Source organism: Carcharhinus amblyrhynchos, chromosome 24 (assembly GCF_965287045.1).
Source record: "Carcharhinus amblyrhynchos chromosome 24, sCarAmb.v2.hapA, whole genome shotgun sequence".
NCBI classification, from domain to species: Eukaryota; Metazoa; Chordata; class Chondrichthyes; order Carcharhiniformes; family Carcharhinidae; genus Carcharhinus; species Carcharhinus amblyrhynchos.
In genome coordinates this window covers 12,696,142-12,720,605 of record NC_137347.1, presented here as the reverse complement: position 1 = coordinate 12,720,605, position 24,464 = coordinate 12,696,142, and the positions used below count along the sequence as shown (strand labels likewise).

At 42.1% G+C, this 24,464-nt stretch overlaps 1 protein-coding gene across 2 annotated transcripts in view; it reads right to left on the bottom strand.

Moving 5' to 3' along the window:
• Window positions 1–24,464, bottom strand: part of rspo1 (R-spondin 1) — a 281,287-nt gene that overhangs the window by 157,837 nt on the left and 98,986 nt on the right. Inside the window, exons 1-2 of one of the 2 annotated variants that reach the window (XM_080211219.1) lie at window positions 18,374–18,869; window positions 13,640–14,011 (exon numbers count right to left, since the gene is read on the bottom strand). In XM_080211219.1, coding sequence (XP_080067345.1) covers window positions 13,640–13,730 — 91 coding nt within the window. In that variant the 5' untranslated portion in view covers window positions 13,731–14,011; window positions 18,374–18,869. Of the gene's footprint in view, window positions 1–13,639; window positions 14,012–18,373; window positions 18,870–24,464 lie in introns of those variants that run through there. The other variant, XM_080211220.1, reaches the window with a different exon arrangement.

Below are 24,464 nucleotides of genomic sequence, written 5' to 3'. Positions count from 1 at the left end.
GAAATAGATATATGCCTATACCAGCAAACGCCTCCTAGTTTTATTTTTATAAAGTAGACAAGCTGCATGGCTAAAATTTGTTTAAACTTTTAAACTTTATTTATTAGTGTTACAAGTCAGCTTACACTAACAGGGCAATGAAGTAATTGTTAAAATCCCACACTCCAGTGCCTGTCCACTGAGGAAGAATTTAGCATGGCCATTGCACCTAACCAGCACGTTTTTTGGACTATAGGAGGAAATCGGAGCACCCAGAGAAAACCCACACAGACACAGGGAGAACATGCACAGTCCACACAGACACTGACCCAAGCGCCTGGTGCTGTGAGGCAGCAGTGCTAATCATTGTGCCACCATGCCACCCTTTGATAAAAGAAGAGTTAACAAATAAAAGTGCAATACCTGTATGTGGATACCTATCAAAAAGCTCTTGACCTACTGCCCTGACAGAGAACTTTTTTTTTAAACGAATTCACTACATAATGAGTTAAATTTTTTAGTAATTAGATAACATTAATTCTCTGTTGATTTTTATGCATCCAATCATTGTTTCATTGAATTGCAAACAGATTACCACAGGGATATAAATAATCAGATATTTCATAGAAAATCCACCAGTAAATATGCCAAAAGCTTCAAATGACTTTGGGCTATTATTTATTTCACTGCGATTACTGATTGAACATTGTTGCCATCCCAGCTAATGTTACTATTACTGGGCAGCAGTGAGGTCATGATGTGGGGATGCCAGCGTTGGACTTGGGTAAACACAGTAAGAAGACTCACAGCACCAGGTTAAAGTCCAACAGGTTTATTTGGTAGCACAAGCTACTAGCTTTTGGAGTGCTGTCCTTTCACTCACCTGATGACCAAAAGCCAGTACTGAGGTTCCAGGAAAGAACTCTGGCTCAGTAGATCCTAACTTTTATCTTTTTGTTTAGAGATGTGGATGAACAGTCACAGAAGTGATAAATAACTTTTAACAAAACAATAAAACCATTATTAAACAAGAAAAGATTAACGACAATACACTGCACCATCACCCTGCCAATATCATTACACATGTATACAGAATTGCAAGGGTAACACAAGATACAAACTCTATCTTACACGCTCATGATTTCATTAAGTACACAGACCATGTAAACAATTGGTTAAATGTAGTCAAACACACCACACTCTGAAACCAAGTGACTACCCAAAACAACTTCTGTACATTTCTCATCAAATCCCCTTATATGCTTGTTACACTGTGCGCCAACTGGTCTTACTAGAACCCTGACTTACAGCTGAGGGTTTCCGAACACCACACTTGAAGAACACATCCTTCTACACAAAGCACAGAATTTTCCAACAACACATTGTGCGTTCTGCACCAGTGGAGGTCATCCACCATTGGCCAGCAATAGAATCTTTTGGTCGAGCCACTGTTAACATGGTTTCCCATTCAATGCAACCTTTGCCACTGGGAAACCTGCGGCTGGGGTGTGCCATTGGTGGGACTGGAAGATCCTGCTGGTCAGAAAATTCTGGTAAAGGTTTTCGCTCAATGCCTTCACCAAAGATCCACATCCAGGATTTCAACCTCTCTTTTTGGTATTTGGAACACCAAATGTATTCAAGCTGCCACATAATATCTCAGATAACCAGCCACACCAACAGAACACTACTGCTTTACAGGCTGTATTAAGGCATCACCAATTATAAAATTACTTTAGTGTCTGGCTTCTCACTAGCCAACTGCTCCATGTCGTTACCTCGCAGCTGTGTCATAAACTTGGTGCCTCTCTCTCTCTCTGCTCCTTTAACTTCAATGAACAGTACCTTGTTCAGATTTTGGTTCTTTGTATCTTTAACTTCGGTCTTCCTGGGACCGCTCTTTTCATTCCCCGGGGTATGCTTTCTGCCCCTTACTTTATTGTTGCGCCTGTACTGACAGTTTCCATGAAAAATGCCTTTCTTGTGTGTGAATTGACTGCAAACAACTGCTACTGCTTTTCAGTGCAGGGTTCTGATTGCTAATCAAGTGCTTAGTTTTATTAAAAGCCTGTAATTGCTTTTACTTCATAAACCCTTTATGGAGATACAGGCAAAGTTTAAAGTGAAACTGAAGGCATGCAGGCACCTGTGTTTAACATGAAGGTAAACTGAAGTTTTAACCCCTTCTTAGCGCACAAATACAAATAAAGTTTATACTTAAAATTGTAACCTATTTCTAAAAAACACAATACAAATATAAATTATTTAAATTATCTCTATTTCTTAATAACATTCAAATAAACTGTCCACTTATTAGCCAAGCTGATCAATAAATAACCCAATCGCAATGAACCCAATAAGGCAACTGCAGAACTGTCTTTGTATTAATGGTAACTGTACTTGTTGGTAACAGTGCCTTGTGTTACTGAAATCAGTTAAACCTCCTTTGAAAATCGATTTTGTTAACAGTATTCCAGTTAGTAATTTGCAGTGAAGAAATTCTCCAGACTTATTAAATTAATTGATAAACCTTACAAATGGCAAATTAAGTTAAAGTTTATGTATTATTGTTGCAAGGCAGCTTACATTAACATTGCAATGAAGTTACTGTGAAAATCCCTGAGTCGCCACACTCTGACACCTGTTCAGGTACACTGAGGGAGAATTTAGCATGACCAATGCACCTAACCAGCATGTCTTTCGGACTGTGGAAGGGAATTGGAACACCCAGAGGAGACCTATGGTGACACAGGGAGAATGTGCAGACTCCGCGCAGACAGTCACCCAAGCCTGGAATCGAACCTGGGTCCCTGTGATGCAGCAGTGCTAACCACTGTACTACTGCGCCACCTTATTAATTTCTAGAATTCACAAATTGAAAAATACTTAAAATTTGATTATTCATGCCTGCACTGTTCCTTAAAATGTTAATTTCCCTTTATTGATGCAGTTGGTTGTACAATTGCTAACAACCTTAGAGACGGCACGGTGGCACATGGGCGGCACGGTAGCACAGTGGTTAGCACTGCTGTTTCACAGCTCCGGGGACCTGGGTTCAATTCCTGGCTCGAGTCACTGTGTGGCGTTTGCACATTCTCCTCGTGTCTGCGTGGGTTTCCTCCAGGTGCTCCGGTTTCCTCCCACAGTCCAAAGATGTGCGGGTTAGCTTGATTGGTCATGCTAAAATTGCCCCTTAGAGTCCTAAGATGCTTAGGTTAGAGGGATTAGTAGGTAAAATATGTAGGGATATGGGGGTAGGGCCTGGGTGGGATTGTGGTCGCTGCAGACTCGATGGGCCAAAGGGCCTCTTTCTGCACTGTGGGGTTCTATGATTCGATAACCTTATTTCACTAAAAACTGCCAACTATCTTCACACAGTGTGGAATGCCAGCATTGGACTGGGGTGGGCACGGTAAATAGTCTCACAATGCCAGGTTAAAGTCCAACAGGTTTATTTGGAATCATGAGCTTTCGGAGCACTGCTCTTTCCTCAGGTAAACCCTCTGAAAGCTCATAAATCTGTTGGACTTTACCCTGGTGTTGTGAGACTTCTTACTGTATCTTCACATATACCAACCCTGTGGTTCCAAAATAACAAACTGATTGCGATTTGGTAAAACCCACAATACAGACACAATTGTTAACCATTAAGGTTGAAAGGGGTGATGCATCAATGACACACAATTCATCAGGCATCTTGGGTGGTTCAGGACATTCCCTGAGAATGCCACTTCAAAACCGTACACTTTGTCCCATTACTCCACAAGTAATTAGAGAGAAGAGATTTTCAGCCCAGTAATGCATCTCACAGGAGCTATCGTTTTGAGCATGCGGTGGGTCTCACTGGGTGACAGCCAGCTGAAGCTCAATAATTGGTAAAGCCTGAGGCTCCATTTCCACCCTCGCAACCACCTTAATTCGAGGCAACAACTGAAAAAGGATTTTGAAGCACAGCGTTACATTTACCGCTTTGTCCACGCGGTGTCATAAAGGCTAGTCCGCACTGAGATGCCTGAGCTTAAAAATGTTGCATTGCTCCTTCTCGACTGGAATTCTCCCTGAAATTAATCATCTGGAGCTGTCAGCCAACCGTGTGGCCATGATGGAGGTGGCAGTCGCTCCTTTGGCAGTGGCCTGTGATGATACTCACAGGTAACTGACATCTCAATAAGGTAAGCAAGCCCTTCGCTGCCAGGCGCCTCGCAATCCTGCCCACATGGTTTACTGGTTATTTTAAAAAAGGTATTTTTAAAAACTTTACACAAGTACAAACCCAGTCATTGTACATAATAGACTTGATTCTATAAATATGAAAAAAAAATCATTATGGGATTTGTGGCTTTAGCACAGGAATGCAGAAATGTAACTTTGGGGCTTTGCCAGCCCATTAGTTCAGGCAAGTATGGTTATCTTCTTTAGGTGGGAGTTATTGTCCTTGTCATAAATGATGGAAAATTTACCTTGCACTGCATGCTACCATTTGCTCGCAACTCTGAATCTCCAAAGTTCACTACTCAAAACTTGTGTACGCTTTAGCTAGAGTGCATAAGCAAATCTGATTGAATGATAAATGATTCAAAATGCAAGTATATTTTTAATTCGAAGTTACAGTGAATCAAAGATCACTTTTTTTTCTAATAATGACGCCATCACTGAAGGAGATGCACACTAAATGCATAACTTGCAAAATATTACCAAAAACTGGATTAGTGCATAAATATTTCATAAAAAGAGGCTTTTTTAAAACCTATAAAGGAAAGATGTGACAGAAAAATGTGTGTGGCATTACAGTGCAGATTACATGCATCACTTTTAATTTTGTTTTGTGGATATATTGGCCCCAATAGTTACATGAATGAGAAGGGGTATTGGGTGAAGGTTAAAAAAATAGCTGAAGACGTCAGCACAAGCAGGTCATAAAGGTCCCATTTGAACAATTAGACTTTGTTTGCATAGTCTTGGGAGCTCTTCTGCTCACAATCCGGCCAAATTAACAGTCTGGTCAATGAGCAAGAGGTGACATTGAATTCCTTAGAGGATGGACTCTGGCAATTGTGGATAGGGTAATCGGGGATGGGGGATGGGTTCGGAAAAGTTGGCAAAGTGGGTGTTTGCATGGGGTTAGGTGGTGGGTGGAGGGCAGTAATTCGAGAAGGAAAGATGAGCAATCGAGAGGGAGCTCGCCAACTGGGAGGCAAAAAGATAAGCAATTCAGTTGGGAAGGGCATAAATAAAAAGCACGGCCCTTGTCTAATGTACAAATTGACACTCTTTTTATTGGGCATGACTCAGTGTTTCAAGGGATACGGGAAATGGATGGGAAGCAGAATTGAAACCCAATGATAAGCCATGAAGAAGGCGGCTCAACAGGCGCTATGGTCTTAATTCAATCCAATTTGAAGTGTTGCTGTCATAAAGTAGGCAAAACAGGCAATTGGCACACTGCAAGCTTCCACAAACAACAAGTATTGTTGACTGAGGAATCAATGTTTGCCAGGAAATCAGGAATAACTCACCTGTTCTCTTTTTGAAATGCTGCCATGGGATTTTGCTATTCTTGCTTGAGAGAACAGTTTGACATTGCATCCTAAAGATGACAACCTGAAATTCTGTATTTAAACTCTCAGAACCACAACCTGCTGACTCAGAGTGCTACCTGGTGAGCCATTCTGACGAGTCTGTCTACAGCCAGTTTCAGGCACTGTGTCAATCTTTCAGCTAACAGCTGCACAAATGTGTTTTGAAAGTTCCAGGGTCAGCCAGGAGGAGAGCTGAGTTAAATCTGAAACTATTCCATTCAACAGGATATGGAGTGAGTCTACATTTTAATGATTATGTGCAGAGAAAAAGCAGAAGCTAAGTCCTTAGATGCAGCAAGGAGGTTGGTGGAATATATATTTCACTATATTATTCTATTTCCTTAATCCATCCTTCATATCTAAATAAATTCACTTTTTAGTCCAAAAATGCATCTCAATTTGTTAGGAATATGCAACCAGCCTGCCTTTGGCGGAGAATGACAGTGGCACAAATGTACAGGTTCTAATGTGACCCACTGTTCAACATTGTAAAAGAGGCGAGATGCTTGTAGAGATGACAGGCAGCTCATCCATAACACGTAGAATTTGCAGGACAGAAACAGGCCACTCAGCCTAACTAGTCTCTGCTGATGTTTAAGCATCATCCAAGCCTCCTCTCATCATCCCTCATCCAACTCTCATGATGACTGTCTATTTCTGCGGCACGGTGACACAATGGTTAGCACTGCTACCTCACAGTGCCAGGGAATCAGGTTTGATTCCCGGCCGGGGTTACTATCTGTGCAGAGTCTGCATGTTCTCCCCGTGTCTGCGTGGGCTTCTCCCAGATGCTCCGGTTTCCTCCCACAGTCCGAAAGACATGCTGGATATGTGCATTGGCCATGCTAAATTCTCCTTCCGAACAGGTGCCAGAGCGTGTGAGATTTTCACAGTAACTTCACTGCATCATTAATGTAAGCCTATTTATAACAATAATAAATAAACTTTTTAAAAACTTATTTATTTCTTCCTCTTATGCTTTTCAAGCTTCCCTCAGCTGCATTTACATTATTCGCCTCAATTGCTCCCTGTGGTTACGAGTTCTACATTCTTATCATTCCATCAATGAGGAATCTCTTCTGAATTCCTTGTTTGATTTCATTGATGACTATTTGATAACAACAGTTTCCAGCTTTACTCTTCCCACAGGTAAAAACACACTCTCCGGCTGGAAATTTTCGCATGAATGATCAGAAGCGGGCAGGCATAACTGGCACCCATGCTGGTTCACTTCCACCATTCAGATTCGAGTCATTTCCAATTAGGGTTTAATTGACTGCCTTCCATTTTCCAGTGCATATGCAATTCAGGCCAATTATTGATAACCAAGGGACCTGTTAATTTGTTTTGATTTGATTTACTATTGTCACATGTACTTGCATCGAAAACTATTGTCTTTTGCGCACTATACAGACAAAACATACCGTTCCGAGAGAAGAAAAGGAGAGAGTGCGGAATGTAGTGTTGGAGTCATGGCGAGGGTGTATGAAATTGAATTAAAGCATTGTTAGAGGGATTAAAAGAGTTAGAATGAAGTTTTAAAACCATCAAACAAGAGTAAAAGATAGAATTAGAAGGTACGCTGGGCACAGCTTGCAAGAAGTCGCCTCGTTCCGGCGCCATCTTGGCTTTGGAATTAACGTCCTATATTCCTAGTCAGCAACGCAGGCCAATATGGTGGGCTGAGGGTGGGAAGTGAGTTGGGGCAGGATGGGATAATGAACTCAACCCTGACCGTGACAGTAGCCAGTCCATGGCTGCATGCAATGACCATCCTTTAGTGATATCATGGCGCAGTAGCTGCGGCTTTCGAAACAGTAAGATAAACTCATCTGGCTTTCTCCCTCCTCCCTTCCCTCTATCTAAAGATTGACAGCTCCCAGTCCAGCCAGTTGGAATCCGAATCAGAGCCTCCACTGGGGCCCTCCAGCATGGCATGGGGAGCCTTCCTGCGCATTGGCCTTGACTTGGCTCCAGCTTTGCCGATTCCAGTGAATGTGTCTCCAGCAAGTTCGGGAGTGCAAACTAGCTGCCCTCCCACCCCGGTGCCTGGTTCTTGACCCCAGTTCTCTTTTGGTTACTCTATCAAACCTTATATCATTTCAAAGGCGCCTGTCCTGTCACCGCCCAGCCTTTAAGGGAGAATAAACCAGCCTGTTCATCCTCATTAAGCAAATGAATCCCAGGCATAAATATTTTTTGTTTGGGCTCTGGTTGGTACACTAAGGGTGCTGTGTGTTCATGGACTTGAAAGCAGGACACAACTAATTTTCACCTCCAGTTAGTACAAATACAAAAATTTATCTTCAGTAAAGAAAATACCAAATGCAGTTCCACTGTAGAAAGCAAAATTCACTCGAGCCTTATTCGAGAGGGAATTTGCTCCTGATTCATCACAGGCACTCGATCTAGATTGAAGTTATAAGTTGCTTCATAACGCACATTCAGTGAAACCCATCTCAGTAAATTTGTTTACGAAATGTTACTCAAGGACCTAAAATTGTAACATGCATTGGAATAAATGATAGAGACAAAAAATGAAGGGGGCATTCAAAGGAGGCTGACCTGGGGTAGTATGGTGGCACAGAGGTTAGCACTGCTGCCTCACAATGCCAAGGACCCAGGTTCAATTCCCAGCTGGGCTCACTGTCTGTGTGGAGTTTGCACATTCGCTGTGACTGCGTGGGTTTCCTCCGGGTGCTCCGGTTTCCTCCCACAGTCCAAAGATGTGCAGGATAGGATGACTGGCCATGCTAAACTGCCCCTTAGCGTCAGGGGGGCTAGCTGAGGTAAATGCATAGGGTTTTGGGGATTGGGCCTGGATGGGATTGTGGTCAGTGTAAACTGGATGGGCCGAATCGTCTCTTCAGCATTATGGGTATTATATGATTAAACAACAATAAGAACAAATAAAAGTACAGCACAGGAACAGGCCCTTTTGGCTCTCCATGCCTGTGCTGATCACAATGCCCAAACTAAACTAAAGAAAAAGCCTTCTGACCTTACACGGTCCATATCTCCCTATTCATGTACCCATCCAGGCTCCACTTAAATGTGTCTACTTCCACCACACCCTCTGGCAGCACATTCCAGGCACCCATCACTCTCTATAAAGTGGCACAGTCTCCATGACAGAGTATTTGGCAAAACATTTTTTTAATCCAGAGCATGAAACCTGATGGTTTTCTGGATCTTTCGTGCAAAACATAAATTGTAACATAATTTTCAGGACTGCAAGTGCATGATCAATAGTCTATAATTTAATGCACTCTTTCCAGCCCAGAGAACATTGTCAAAATGATGTTGATTGATTGCAGCAATGACTTTTGGAATAACAGATAACGTGGTGCAAATCCACAATTGAAAACTGACAGTATCCCACCTCAAAATCATTTTCAATTTTGAAACTTGCATCAGGGCCATCAACAATGTTGCACAGTGGAATAAAAAAAGCCCTAGTTGTGCAATGCAGCTGCATTGACTCAAATAATGTGGAAAATCACTTACATAGTTTTTGTACCTTGTGCTAGCTTGACAGAAGAACCATTACACTAATGTGCTGCTTGCATGGAACTGGCAGGTTTAATGCATTCAACAAGTAAAGATATTAAGTGCAGCTTTGTATACGACCAGTTTTTTTTCCTTATATTTCCAATGCACTCACCTAAACCCTATGTTTACTGCGGCTAACAATCCTGACTAGCCAAATTTATTTGTTAGGTTCTCTCTCTCCTTTCCTCTCCCATTTGTTCCCTCCTTTTATTTTATCGGGGAAGTGTCGCAGGCTGGTGTTTATCAACGGCATCTGAAGAATTTTGTCAAAAGATGGAGCTGCATCAGAAAAGCACAGATGAGTCGCACCAAGAGTGTGAAACCATAAGCACATTAACACAGACAACGTGTCGCTAATACAAATACACACTCCTCCTGCAAGTAGTGGCAAAATGAAGCACGCAGTCCTGGTGACCTTAGGAGTGCCAGGCACCCAAATATTTTTGGACCTGACGGGCAGTGGCAGCGCAGGCAAGTAGCTCTTTTTGCCAGGCAAAGTGAAGATGCAGCACCCCTCTTGAAAATTGGCATTTAAAGGTCACAGATGCCTGCTTCAGCATCGCTTTCTCAAAACCTCAGCCATAAGGTAAAGCTGCACCGGGAAAGACACAACAGCGAATGGGTGCAAAGAAATTAAGAATGGACAAGAAAGTACATGAAAATACAACCTGACATTCCAAGTGTTAAAGTCAGCAGCGAACAGTCCCCTGTCACAATGACAAGTGGAAACAAACAACACAGCTGACACCACCATAAACATGGATTTCAAAATCGCACCATTTAATTTGTTAAACCCATGTAGTCACACCTATGTCAATCAATTCACATTTTATTACGTTTCAATAATAGTCAACATGGAAAGTGATAATTGAGTCATTTGTGTCTAAGCTTCAAATCAAACCTGTTTACACTTTCCTTGTACTGTTCGTTTTTTTTTCTGCTGCTTTTTATTTAATGCCTTGCTCAATGTTGTGACTAACTGTGCTTCACATTGCCGTTTGTGGCAGTATATTTGAACCATACTCTAACAACTTTTACCATGAAAAATTTCTCTTAAGCTTTCCTTTGTATTGCATGATGATACAAAATCAAACGTCTGAAATAGTTGAACTTGAGGAATGAGATATGACTGGTATTAAAAGTGCTCTATTCTGCTTCATTCCTCATTAATCCCTCTCTGGTAAACAGCACAAATCCACTTGACACATTTGCACCACCTATTTTCTCAACTTTCTGCATTGGGTGCTTCCGAAAGTGACGTAAGTATTCAGGCATCTTTTGAGTTTAATTCTTTCAATTTAAGAGAAATACTTTATAAACTGAGCAAATGTTAATAACTATGTTATCATTAGCAAATGGCGAGCAAAGAAAGCGGGAATGCCACACTCATGAATTCAGGTGGTTTATTTTTAGATTGAGGTAAGAGGGCGGCACGGTGGCGCAGTGGTTGGCACTGCTGCTTCACAACACCAGGGACCCAGGTTCAATACCTGCCTTGGGTCACTGTCTGTGGGGAGTCTGCACATTCTCCCCGTGTTTGCGTGGGTTTCCTCCGGTTTCGTCCCACAATCTGAAAAATGTGTTGGATAGATGGATTGGCCGTGCAAAATTCTCCCTCAGTGCACCCGAACAGGCGCCGGACAGTGGCAACTAGGGAATTTTTACAGTAACTTCACTGCAGTGTTAATGTAAGCCTACTTTTGACTACTAATAAACTTTAGGTTCACTAACTAGGACACTGTGGCCCAACTTTTCCAGCTGTTCACACCAGCAGGATTTTCTGGTCCCGCTGCAGTGAATGTAGCTTTGGCTGAGCGCCAAAATTCTCCGTCCTCGCTTGCAGTAGACTGGGGCATAGATCAGCTAGATAATCAACATCATTTCCCAAAGGCAGGGTAGCCTAAAACTAGAGGACATAGGTTTAAGGTCACAGGGGTGAGATGCAAAAGGGTCCAGAGGGGCATTTTTTTTTCCCCACACAGAGGGTGGTGCGTGTCTGGAACAAGCTGCCAGAGGTAGTAGTAGAAGCAGATGCAATTTTGTCTTTTAAAAAGCGTTTAGACAGTTACCTGGGTAAGATGAGTATGGAGGGATTTGGGCCAAATGCAGGCAATTGGGACTGGCTTAGTGGTTAAAAAAAACGGCGGCGTGGAAAGTTGGGCTGAAGGGCCTGTTTCCATGCTGTAAACCTCTATGACTCTATGGCGTAACACTCTTCAATCTAGTGACAGACTTATCAACTCAGAGGTTAGGTATTGCTCATTATCCGTGAATAATTTACAAGAATGGTTCTAGGGCTGAAGGATTTTGGTTCGATGGAGAGATTGGAGAGGCTGGAGTTGTTCTCCTTACAGAAGGGAGGAGATTTGATTGAGGTGTTCAAAATGATGAGATACTTAGAGCAGAAGAGAGAAATAGTTGGTGGAAGGGTTAAGAACCAGAGGACCCACATTTAAGGTGATTAGCAAAACCACCAATGGTTGCACAAGGGAAAAAAATTCTTACACAGCGAGCGGTTAGATTCTTGAACTCACTGCCTAGCAGCTTTGTGCGAGTCGATTCATTCATGGATTTCAGAAAGGAATTGGTAAAGAATCTGAAGAAGAGATACTTTAAGGGTTCAGGCAAAGGGCTGGGGAGTTGATCTGCATATGCAGTGAGCAGGCAAGCACATGAGGGGCCCCAGGTAGTCTCCTCCTGTGCTGTAAGCACTATGATTCACTTTCTCTCTCTCCTTCTACAGATTATATCAGCCGGAATTTTCTGGCCGTTCCCATCCCGCCGCCATGGCAAGTGCAGAATTTGACACTGCGGCGAGAATCCTGCTGGCATGAACAGCCGGAATATTCTGGCCACCGTGTCCTAGTTAACGCACTTTTACCTCAACCTAAAAGTAAATGCATCAGCGTGGCCCACCTTCTTTCAAAGCTCACCATCATTCCATGATCTCTCAATGAGACAAATGGCGGAATCCTTTGTTCTGAATTCATGCCAATTGGAAGATGGTTAAATTCTATTTGCATACAAAAGGTAGAAATCGATAGTGATGTTTTCCAATGAGTCTCATAGAATCATAGAATTCTGCAGTGCAGAAGGAGTCCATTTGGCCCATCGAGTCAGTACTGACCACAATCCCACCCAAGCCCTATCCCCATAGCCTCATGTATTTACCCTACTAATCCCCCAAACACCAAGGGGCAATTTAGCATGGCCAATCCACCTAACCCGCATATCTTTGGAATGTGGGAGGAAATTGGAGCACCCGGAGGAAACCCACTCAGATACAGGGAGAATGTGCAAGCTCCACACAGACAGTGACCCCAGCCGGGAATTGAATCCCAGACCCTGGTGCTGTGAGGCAGCACTACTAACCACTGCGCCACCATGCCAAACTGTCCATTAAGCTAGTGAAGAAAAGTTTGGTATGGGTTGGTTCAACAGTTGTACGACCACATCACTGACAGTCATTGCTACCTTGTTGTATTCTGAAACTCAGCATTGACGGGAGATTGTCATCCAGCAGTTGGAAAGATGGCTGTGGAGCAAGAATCATAAAACCACAAAACCACAAGTCTTTTGACCAATGTCGCTCTGAAACTCATTGTTCATTTAGTAAAATTCCTCCACTCCTATATCATTGATTTTGTTTTTTCAGTATGTATCCACCTTCCTGCTATTCTAAATTGTTCTTTTACTAATGTTTCTGGCAGCATATTTCAACATCCTAAAATGCTCAGGGTTTATGTTCAAAAATCTCCTCACCTCGCCCTTCATTCTTCTGATGATTTATATTAAACATATGGCCTTTAGTTACTGAATCAACGACCAGTAAAGCATCCCCCCCCATGCCACCCTCCATTTAGCTTTGCAAGCCTCTTCTGTCTTTGAATCACTATCAGATCTCCTCTTAACCTTCTCCTCTCTTACAAAGAGAGTTCCAGTTTCTCTATTTTTCTCCTCCTAACTAAAGTCTCGGATTGCTGGTGTTATCTTAGTAAATCCTTTCTGCACCTTTTCCATGGCCTTGACATTCTTTCTAAGGACATGGTTCCGAAAACAGGACACACACTATTCTAGCTGTAGCCGAACTAATCACTTGTGTCGCTCTCGCATTCCCTCTTGGCTACACCACTATTTATAAAACCCAGGTTCCCATGCAAGAACTTCTCTCCACAAATTCATCAACCTGTCTTTGCTTTTTCAAATATGTAAGCTTTTATTCAAAGCAGGCAGTGAGGAGATCTTTCATTCCATTTTATTAATCTGGATTCTATTGAAACCAGCTGCAAAAGACGATAAAGCAATAGTTTAGAAGCCTGTTCCATCAGGTTCCCCAGATTCTAACATGCCTGGATCTTGTCTTCAATTAAAATAAAAATGGCAGGTTTAATGCAACCTGCTCTTTTTTAGCTGATTAAAAAGTATTACAAAGCTGGAACTGTTTGTTCTTTTTGTTCACCTTGCAAGCGGAGATCAGTTCATTTAAGCTAAAACAGGTACGTTCACAGACAGCGACCTCCAATACTCACTTCGTCTCTGCCTCCTTCCCTTCAAGACATGGCTGCCGGTGTAATCCATGGAGTTTAAAATGATCACCACCAAAAAGAATCCAAACTGCATAGTAATAACTGCACAGCTCTGTCTCTTGTCTAGATGAAGGCTGGTGCTAATGAAGGAATTCCAAAACGATATTTATGATCTTTGATACCGTTTCCTAGAGCAACTCACTGAAGGAAGTTTGAACACTCAAGGCTCTGTCCACATGCACACATGAGTGGGACAAGAGAAAGCATGTTTGCCGGTATAACTCCATGGAGATCACAACTTGATGGGAAATGTTCTGTCAAAATCCATTCAGATGCAAGCTACATGAATGTGTTCGCTGGTAGCCACTGTATAAGCTGCAAGCACAAATATGGAAATAATTAGTCTGCATTCTGTGAACGTGGAAGAAGTGGCAATCAGAATATTTGCAGCATTTTTTTTAAAAGCTTGAACTTTAAACAAATTGTCAGTAGAAAGAAATGCAAATGTCTTGAGATTTTCTGTTCTTACTTAAAGAAGTGAGTTTTGATTAAGCGGCTGGAATTAATAAGAGATCAAACATAAAACTTTGAATAACAGCAGTACTTCACAGGCACTCTTGACACTTGTAAGTAAAACACAAGCATGAAGTCAGCATAACTAACTACCGCGATATAGATTTTGTCACACGCAGGAATTTGCTGAATCAGAACTTGTGATTTTCAACATTTCCACACTGGGGACGATGCCTTGAGATCATACAGCGAGCGAGTAGCTCTAGTCACCCCTAGCCCATGTATTTTGTAACCAGCTGTTTGTATCAAAAGAATTACTCAATACCCATCTTCCTTGAACGATGGTTAAAATTGGAGAGTTTGCTCACTGATAAAGCATTAAGTGGCCAGCCTGAGCAAGAAAAGGATAGTGCTTCACTTACTGGGGAGAAATTAGTGATCAGAGATTGAGTACTACGGATTGAAACCATGAGGGCAAGAAAGCAGCTGGAAAAACGAGGCTAAAGAGACCATGAGAAATTAACATGCTTTTGTTTTATTTGTCTATTTCTAAAGATGACTCCCCTTTTTCTCTTTCCGCCACACTTTCCCCCCACAACCCAAACCCACACCTCCCCATCATTTTGAAATGAAGCATTAAGTCCGGAAGAAATCCTATACTTATACTCAGCACCGCTGTGTCGGACAAGTCAAAAATCAGGTTTTCTTCATTACGCAATTGGAATAAGAAAATATCAGAACAGGAGTGTGAGTATGTAAGATAGTGATGCACATGCTATAGACAGGGGAAGTTCAGATGGTACTGGAACCCAGCAGAGGGAAACAGAAAATAATTTATCACTACCATTCAGTCTCCATGCTAGCTAACAGCAAAGAAACACTATCGTAAAAACTTTTTTTTTTCTCTCTATTACTTCTAAGGGATAAGACAGTCCAATATGTAGGTTTAATAGAAACTTGAATGGAGACAAGATAGATACTGAAAGTTTGACTCAATCTGAAGTTTAATTTTATAATTTAATACAATGCAAAATATTACAGATTTTTACTGCCCAGCCAGTTGTTTTCTACCTTGCCTTCCATCTTGCATTAAACACAAACATATTTTCGTCTCTTACCTCTATGCCTCCAATCACGGCTCTCAACTTCGACAAGGATGGCATACAAGCTTAGCTGCAGCCACCATTAATACTTCTATCTGATCAACTGATGGGAGGTGTGTTCCAGAGAGGGCAGGGGGGAGGGCACACAATGAGACTGTTTTTGTTAAGCTTTACCTCTAACCCATCCTTCCCCAATCAACCCACTACCCTTCGCAGGGATGGACTGCTCTGCTGCTACACAGTGCTCCACCTAGCAGCTGTGCCAAGTACTGCCAAGTCTCACTCTGCAGATGGACAAGTTCGAATGGTATGTCAAGCCGGGACTGAACTTCACAAATCTTAACAACTTGAAGGTAAAGATATGGTCTTATATAAGGCACTAATATGATCATGTGCTGTTCCTGCAATGATGAATCATTTATTTTAAAATACTCACAGCAATTATTATAAACAGGAAAAAGTGATTCTATTCTGTTAAGGGAGCACAAAGCATAGCATTAACAAATAGAGGGAGTAATTATTTCTGGCTATGATCTTTACCTTCAGTTAGTGTATATATGAAAACACATTAAAAGGTACATACATCACTAACACTCCATGCATCAATTTTCAGAGTTTATTCAAAACCAGACAAACTGTATACACTGGAATATTAAAGACTTTGTTATTAAGTGCAACTGATACTCAGAACGAAATGGTGAGCTCAGAGCGCAGGTGTAAGGAGAAGTGAATCAAATCTATTAAACGGCCCGCTGTAGCACGAACTGTGGAGGCGTTCTGCTTGACATACTCAGTGTAAATCTTCCGGAAAAATTACTCCAAATTAATCAGCAACGGAAAAATCACGGTCACATTTTAATCCCTGTGCAATAATGTGCATTAGGACCAAGTACGTCATTGGAAATGGGCTTAAACTGCCCGTACCAATTAAATTTTAAAGCACCTGTCAGAAAGGTAGATTTTTATTCTTGATCGATTGGAGAGTACTTTAATCAGTAGGAGCAGATTTCCTACCTTGTACAGAACCCTCCAAATTTTCAACAGAAGATAGCGCACTCCCTTCAGATTATCGTCCGAGTCAAGAAGACAGAGATTTGCCCCAAACTGTTCGTCTATTAACCCGCCACCCACTCCTTCCCAAATCAGGTTAACATAGTCGGGACTCAAGTGACACGAGTGGTAATACAATATTTAAAGTGCCGTGGTTGAATTACACAAAAGCCACTCTCCTAAAGGAATCTTGGGAGTTCTTTTACAGTTGCATTACTTCATAAATTTATTTTCGTTTTTTTTTACCTCTGCGCAGGGGACTGGAGTTTTGAGGGAATAACTCTTAAAAGCCCCAACAACAGATTGTACCAGATAATCAGACAAATTTACAGTGGAGAACGAGACCAATTAGCCCATCGATTCTATGCTGGTTTTATTTAGTATTTGAATGTGACATGCCTGTGTGCCTATCTGCCTTAAGCAGAGGACATGCATGGAAAACATTCAACAGGATACACTGACTTCCACCTGAAAGAGCAATGATGCACACTTTGTCTTGCTATGTCCTTGGCCTACAGAACTCCGGCACAATACCTTTACTTTTCTTTAATGAATTAGTATTTTCTTTTTACATAGGCAGTCAGTCACTGAGCTAACTACTTGACCGTTTACTTAATGTGAAAGAATGATCCTGAGTTTAGAGAAAACTTTCAGAATTATGGAGAGAAGCCATGACATAAGGAGGCTCCTTATTTAGTTATAAGTGGAAAGAAATTCAGCATTTGAATGCTGTCAATAAATAGCAGAGCTAGCTACAACTGATTTAGTTCCTTCAGCTTCATGCAGGATAAAGGTTACAATCGAGAAAGCATTTTGGAGCATGAATAGAATTGACAAAGTCGCAGATACGTCAGTTTATGTTTTTCTGGAATTGATGCACATCTTAGATGTTAGTTGAACAAGTTGTTTTTTTTTCCTGAAAATATAATTAATAATAAAATGCAGTGAAGGAATGGGAAATGTAAAAAGGAATGGGGAATGTAAAAAGAAAATTAACTCTTTCAGTTAATTTTGTCAAGTCTATCTTAAGTGAACAGTGTAAATTAAACAGTTTAAAATGACAGATCCAATGAGACAATGAGCATAATTGTAACCTTGTTCGCTGGCCACAGGATCAAGTGGACTGGCAGTTTTACACCCTACATACTATTACTCTGCATTGGCTCAAACAGAGAACAAAATCAGATGGGGTGCAAAAACAGGTGCTGGATGCGATCTCTGCAGTTAATGATGGGTGGATTATCTAAAAATTCTCCCTTTTAAATTTGATATATTTTTTTAAAACAAAACAATCATTAGAGTTCACCCACTTGGTGGCTGTGCAGTGCGTGAGGGGCTGGTGGCTTTGTCATACGTTGTGTTCCCAAGTCTCAGCCTTGCCACCATGGAAAGGTGCTAAACTAAATCTCACCACCTTCCCCATTGGGGGCAGTGAATCATGGAGGGGGTGTGGGGGGGAAAGAAGCAACTGAAAAGGAAAAACGTCTTGTGTTTCTTTCAAGCAGCAGATTTCAATGTAACATTTGCAGAGATAGGGGAACAATATTGTGTTAGACCATGCATGTGGTGTAGGTGAAAAAAGCATCTCAAAAATCTAAGGCTTGAACTTGAGAGAGGAGAAAAAAAAAATCTCTCCCCGATCTACTTTAAGGAAATTGATCTGCTCAAATATTAATACCTTGAAACCAATTTCTGCAACACCACAGAAGCATCCACTTCACCTTGCTACACTAACTTTCTACATGTTTTCCTCATCCACACTCTGAACTTTGGGCTGTCACTGTGCAGTGTTCTGCAGCAGACAACTTGGAGCTCAGAGAGGCTCCTTTCCTGCGAGTTCGGGAACTGCTACCTCACGTTAACATTGCACTCCTCAATTCCTGCTCTCAAATGCACACAAACTTTAAGCGCAACTTGCACATGCTGGAATGTAGTTTCCTGCTGCCACACTACCTTGAGGGCCAGTCTGAGGAGGAGAGAGAGTCAGAAATAGCATTTCTGTTTTAATTCTCAATAACAGAGTCACCACAGTGAGAGACAATCTTTCAGCTGCGACAGGGAAGTCGCTTACCTGGAGATGAAAGGCCTGCCGCTGTACCTTCAACAGGTGTCGAAGAAAGCTTCTTGTATTTCTTGCTTGCTCAAGTCACTGGCTGTTTATCTTCGTTTCAGCCTGCGGGATTCAGTGGCAAAAACTTTGCTATTTGTGGGTGGCTCTTGTTATTTCTCAGTCTGCAAAAGTTACATTATTAGCTTGGAAATGATCTCAGTCGACACCAACCATGGCATCATGGCTGGAATGAAAGGTATGACTTAATTTTACCCAGCTGTTCGAACAGTGCAGAGAGGCACCGGTACTCAGCACTCCAGAGATGCGAATGGGGCAAACCAGCCACTGGAGATGTGCAGCATCAGAGAACTAGAGATGGGTTTCCCTCCAACAGGACCTGTTGTCTCTACTGCATCACAAACAATGAAGCTTCTTCATAGCAATTTAGATCATTCTGCGCTACAGGGGATCCAGTTTTTGATTCAGACTCCACGCTCTCAAAACACTGATTATAAGCTCACAGCATCTCGCTTTGAATAAACATCCAGCTCTCAGCCCCAGCATACACAGGCTGAATACATTTGGTCACACCTCTTTTACACTTTCATGCCAATCAGGTGGTCAAAGGGAAACCCTGGACTGGATTAGTATGCACGCTGTCTTTATTGGGATTTCCAAAGCTGTTCCAAATTATGCAGCAGATCTGCCTGGGGCTCGTGGACACACTGCTAAACTACTTCTAAGTTTTTCTCATGAGTCTTCATTTTAGTTTTAAACTTGTTGCTGCAAATATAGTTTTAACATTGAGGCTACGAATGAATGAGAATGGTGCAATTTGAAACAACCTAATTGTATCCCTGCAGCAACTCTCGACTGCGGAGTTGGGTTGTGTAAAGGTTACCAAATAATTCGGTGACTATGGGTATGATTTTACCGACAATTCACGCCACCCTCCCACTGCAGCGAGGTTGGAGAATTTGATGCCCAGACAAATCTCCATTCGCTGCAGCGGGATGGGAAAATCCCACCGGCGGGAACAACAGTAACAACCCGGCCTACAGGCTTTCTTTTTGAACAAAAGGAACTGCGTCAAACAGTCACAGCATATCCAACCTCGAGGTTACACATGCCATTCATTATTGCCTGAGTTTTGATCGATATTTTAAGAAGATTCCACCGATAGGAAAGACACATTATTCCTCAATGCCAAAGCATGCAAGCAGGATTATCTCATGTCACAGGTGAAGGCAGCTGAACTTATTTCACACCTTCACTTCCTGCAGGACATGGTTTCACAGAGATTTTCTTGCTTGTGAATGTAAAGACTCAGAATAAAAAAGCATCACTCTTTTGGAATATTGTCACATGCAAATACCATTGTAAATTTGTCTGAACATGACAACATATTTTGCAAAAGCAAGGCAAATTTAGCCACTTCATGTATCCTGTTCTCTTCATTAAGTAAAATCAACAAAATATAAAGTCCTTATATTATTAAAGTGATATTATTTTGTCATTTTGTGGTCATACTTCTTTTAAACTTCCACCATTTCTCCACAAAATTATGAACTGCACTAAGTCAGGCACATTAAATCATTATTTTACATTTATATCCAGCCCAGTTAAATGGCAAAAATTGCTAATACTTCCATTCGTCAACAAACTGCATTCATAAAGAGCAGGCCCCGCATAGACTGAGCCTTATTCTAATACTTAAGGCAATGTTGGACACCTTACTATATTGGAGAGCTCAATTTCTAGGAAGTGAAGTGACTGGGCAGGGTTGGTCGTGTTGGGTGGTGTTGGGAGGGTATGGCGAGGGGTGAGACACCAAGGATGGTTATATTGTTTCCATTTAAAAACTCAACACTGTTCTTCTACCCACCCTGTTTCTGCACCCAGCAGCCTCCACTCTCATTGTGGGGTCACTCCCATTTTCACCTGTCTGGCATTAGTGTATCTTTAAGTCATGTTCTCTGCAGCTCTCAGCTCTTATTGTGGCACAGGGTTGTTGACTAGTATTTCTCCTTGTATTGCTCCTTCAGTGGTTTCAATGGGGGTTGCTTATTTTTGCTTTGGGAATTAGTTTTGTGACCGTGTTGTGAGGAGGAAGAATGTTTGCAAGTCAGATGACAGGACCTCTTCCATTTTCAGTACTGAGCTGCAGGATTTCGTTTTAGAAGGGAATGGACATCAAACTGAAACTAGTCTCTCTTTCTCTCCCTCTCCCTGGTTTTGGAAAAACCTGCTGGTTAGCTGAAAGCCCGTCTGGAATAGAAACCTGTTGGTGGCTTGATGTGGAGATGCCTGTGTTGGTAAACACAGTAAGAAGTCTCACAACACCAGGTTAAAGACCAACAAGTTTATTTCGCAGCAAACATCACTAGCTTTCAGGGCTGTGCCCCTTCGTCAGATGAGTGGGGAGTTCTGATCACAAACAGGGCACAAAAGACACACACTCAGTTTACAGAATACTGATTAGAATGTGAGTCTTTACAGTTAATCAAATCTTAAAGGTGCAGACAATGTGAGTGGAGATAGCATTAAGCATAGTATTGTCTCCATACAGGACAGTAAGTGAGATTTTGCAAGCCCAGGCAAGTCATGGGGGTTACAGATAGTGTGACATGAACCCAAGGTCCCGGTTGAGGCTGTTCTCGTATGTGTGGAACTTGGCTATCCACCCCTGCTCAGCAACTCTGCTTTGTCGTGTGTCATGAAGACCACCTTGGAGAACGCTTACCCAAAGATCAGCTGTTGAATGCCGGAGACCGCTGAAGTGCTCCCCAAGAGGAAGAGAACAGTCTTGCCTGGTGATTGTCGAGTGGTGTTCATTCATCCGTTGTTGTAGCATCTGCATGGTCTCCCAAATGTGCCATGCCTCGGCACATCCTTTCCTGCAGCGTATCAGGTAGTCAACGTTGGCTGAGTTGCAAGAGTACGTACTGTGTACCTGGTGGATGGTGTTCTCACATGAGATGATGGCATCCGTGTCGATGATCCGGCATGTCTTGCAGAGGTTGCTGTGGCAGGGTTGTGTGGTGTCATAGTCACTATTTTCCTGAAAACTGGGTAGTTTGCTGCGGACAATGGTCTGTTTGAGGTTGTGCGGTTGTTTGAAGGCCATCCCTACACCCCCACTTCTTGCTTTCAAACAACTGCACAACCTCAAACAGACCACTGTCCGCAGCAAACTACCCAGCCTTCAGGCGAACAGCGACCACAACACCACACAACCCTGCCACAGCAACCTCTGCAAGACATGCCGGATCATCGACACGGATGCCATCATCTCATGTGAGAACACCATCCACCAGGTACATAGTACGTACTCTTGCAACTCGGCCAAAGTTGTCTACCTGATACGCTGCAGGAAAGATGTCCCAAGGCATGGTACCTTGGGGAGACCATGCAGATGCTCTGACAACGGATGAATGAACACCACTCAACAATCACCAGGCAAGACTGTTCTTTTCCTGTTGGCGAACACTTCGGCGGTCACAGGCATTCGGCCTCTGATCTTTGGGTAAGCGTTCTCCAATTCAGCCTTCACGACACATGACAACACAGAATCGCTGAGCAGAGACTGACAGCCAAGTTCCGCTCACATGAGGACAGCCTCAACCGGAATCTTGGGTTCATGTCACACTATTTGTAACCCCAATGACTTGCCTCGGCTTGCAAAATCTCACTTACTGCCCTGTCTGGAGTCAACACACATCTCTTTAACCTATGCTTAATGCTATCTCCACTCACATTGTCTGCACCTTTAAGACTCGATTAGCTGCAAAGACTTGCATTCTAATCAGTATTCTGTAATCTGAATGTGTGTCTTTATATGCCCTGTTTGTGATCAGAACTTCCCACTCATCTGACAAAGGGACAGAGCCCTGAAAGCTAGTGGTGTTTGTTACCAAATAAAACTGTTGTACTTTAACCTGGTGATGCGAGACTTCTTACTGTGTTTGACCAGAGTCTCTCCCTCTTGTTCTGGGAAACTGTTCTGATTTCAAACAGTTCTGAGTGTATCAGCAGAACTGCAGCATTTAACCAAAGGATTCAATCCCAGTATCACGTGAACATTAGTTTTTGCTGTGTTAAACTGTAGAAGAGTTTTGACTAAAGTAGTTTTTGTTTGATTGGAACACCTTAGATATATTAGTTCAAGATGATACATTATTGTGGTTGTTTTGTTTTTGTTTATAACTGATAAAAGTTATTGCTAACTTTCTATGTTAACTATACTCTTAAATAAACTTTGTTTGATAAAAGCTCCCTACTGGGTCATTTGAATCAGAGCTGGGGTGGACCATGTCATGATTGTCCCAGCCAAATTCAAAGTGCAAATCTCATGATCCAGGCAGGCTCCATAAAACACTTTGGAGTTCTGACCTGAACCATAACAACTTGCTCCCCAAGAAGCTATCCTCAGCCTTTTCTGTCCACTCCAACCCTACGATTACTCCTCCAAACCCTCCAGTCCAACAACGCTATATCATTTCTCCTCTGTCCACAGGTTGTACCAATTCCCTCTAAAGAACCCCATCTACCTTTCCCTATATCACCTCTGTGCAGGTCCTATTGTCATAACTGGTGCACCCTTTCTTTATCGTAACACTCAGCAACATCAGTATAACTCCTGGGGCATGGTCATATGTTTAAAAAAAATACAGGACTGTCTTGGTACAAGGTTAGCTGCATTAATTCTGGGAGAGGCCCAGAAATTACACCTTTTTCACAAGGAAGTAAGAATGCTACTAACTGATCCAAGATAACATGTGCACATACAGTAACCAAGACTATTATGTTTGAGGTCTGATATAGAAACCAATAAAACACCACAAGGTCAGTGGTAGTAAAGTGAATGGAACTGTTTATTAACATGTCTGTATCCGACTGGGCAGTCAGCTCAATACTTGCTAGGTAAACTTCACCCAGGATGGAGATTGAGTCCCAGGTCACATGACCCATTCTCTCAAAGCAGCTTATCCCAACATGCATAACAAAGACCACCATATTTTATTCCATTATCTGTTTTTTTACATCCTTCTGTCTGTCTAACATCAAGTCCAAACAAACGAGATCTCTCTTTGGCTTAGGAATAACAAGAAAAATTGCTCCTTTTAAATACTTCTGACACTAAACAGCCTAGAAAGTGATAGTCTAATCCACATTTAGCACAAGACACCAAGTATGCATTAGAATTAGCCAGCCCAGAGGATTGTTTAGGGGCTGATTGGCAATTATGTTGCCTGCTGGCGCTCATTAAAAAGAGAACATCTATCTTGGAGGATATTGCTTCATGAAAGGACTTCTAATACTGCCTAACTGAATAGGAGTCAACAAAGTGCTGCTGAAGAATTTGAATGCTAATTATCAGTCATGCTCAGCATTTAAACGTTACTGGGTAATGTGTCAGTCGTGGCTCAGTTGGTAGCACTCTGCTTCTCAGGTAGAAGTTTGTGGGTTCATAATCCAAGTCTAGCAATTGAGCATAATAATCAAGGATTTTAGTCCAATGAAGAGTGAGCACTACCTTTCAGATGAGACATTAAACTGTGGCAAAAACAGAAAATGTTGGAAAGTCACTGTAGATCTGACAGCATCTGTGCAGAGAGAATAAAATCAACGTCTCGAGTCAGGATGATCTTCGTCAGAGCTCTAAACTGCCATTCAGCCACTCAGAATATCACTGAGCAGACCACTGGGATCCTCAAGCAGAAGTTTGGATGCTGTAACTGGTCAGAAGATGGCCTGCAGCACTCAGTCAAGAAGGTCTCCTTCTTGACTAAATGCTGCATACGATTTGTTGCATGTTCCACAATCTGTTACAACCAGCCATTGTGCCGTATGGTCAAACTCAGGGGAGGAACTAAAGGAAGAACTGAAGAGGTAGAAGACAGGGAGGAAGTGAAGGTTAAGGAGGAGCACCAGAGGGTTTCAGGTAGATGCTTAACATCATTGAATTAACAAGTGTTTCTCAGAGACATGTTCCACCATCAGACTGTGGAGCATTATTGCCACATGATGTAGATTCCATGTTGATGCATCACATATATTTAATCCTCTTGACCTTTATTATGATTCTCCCAGAGACTTATTGTTGAAAATT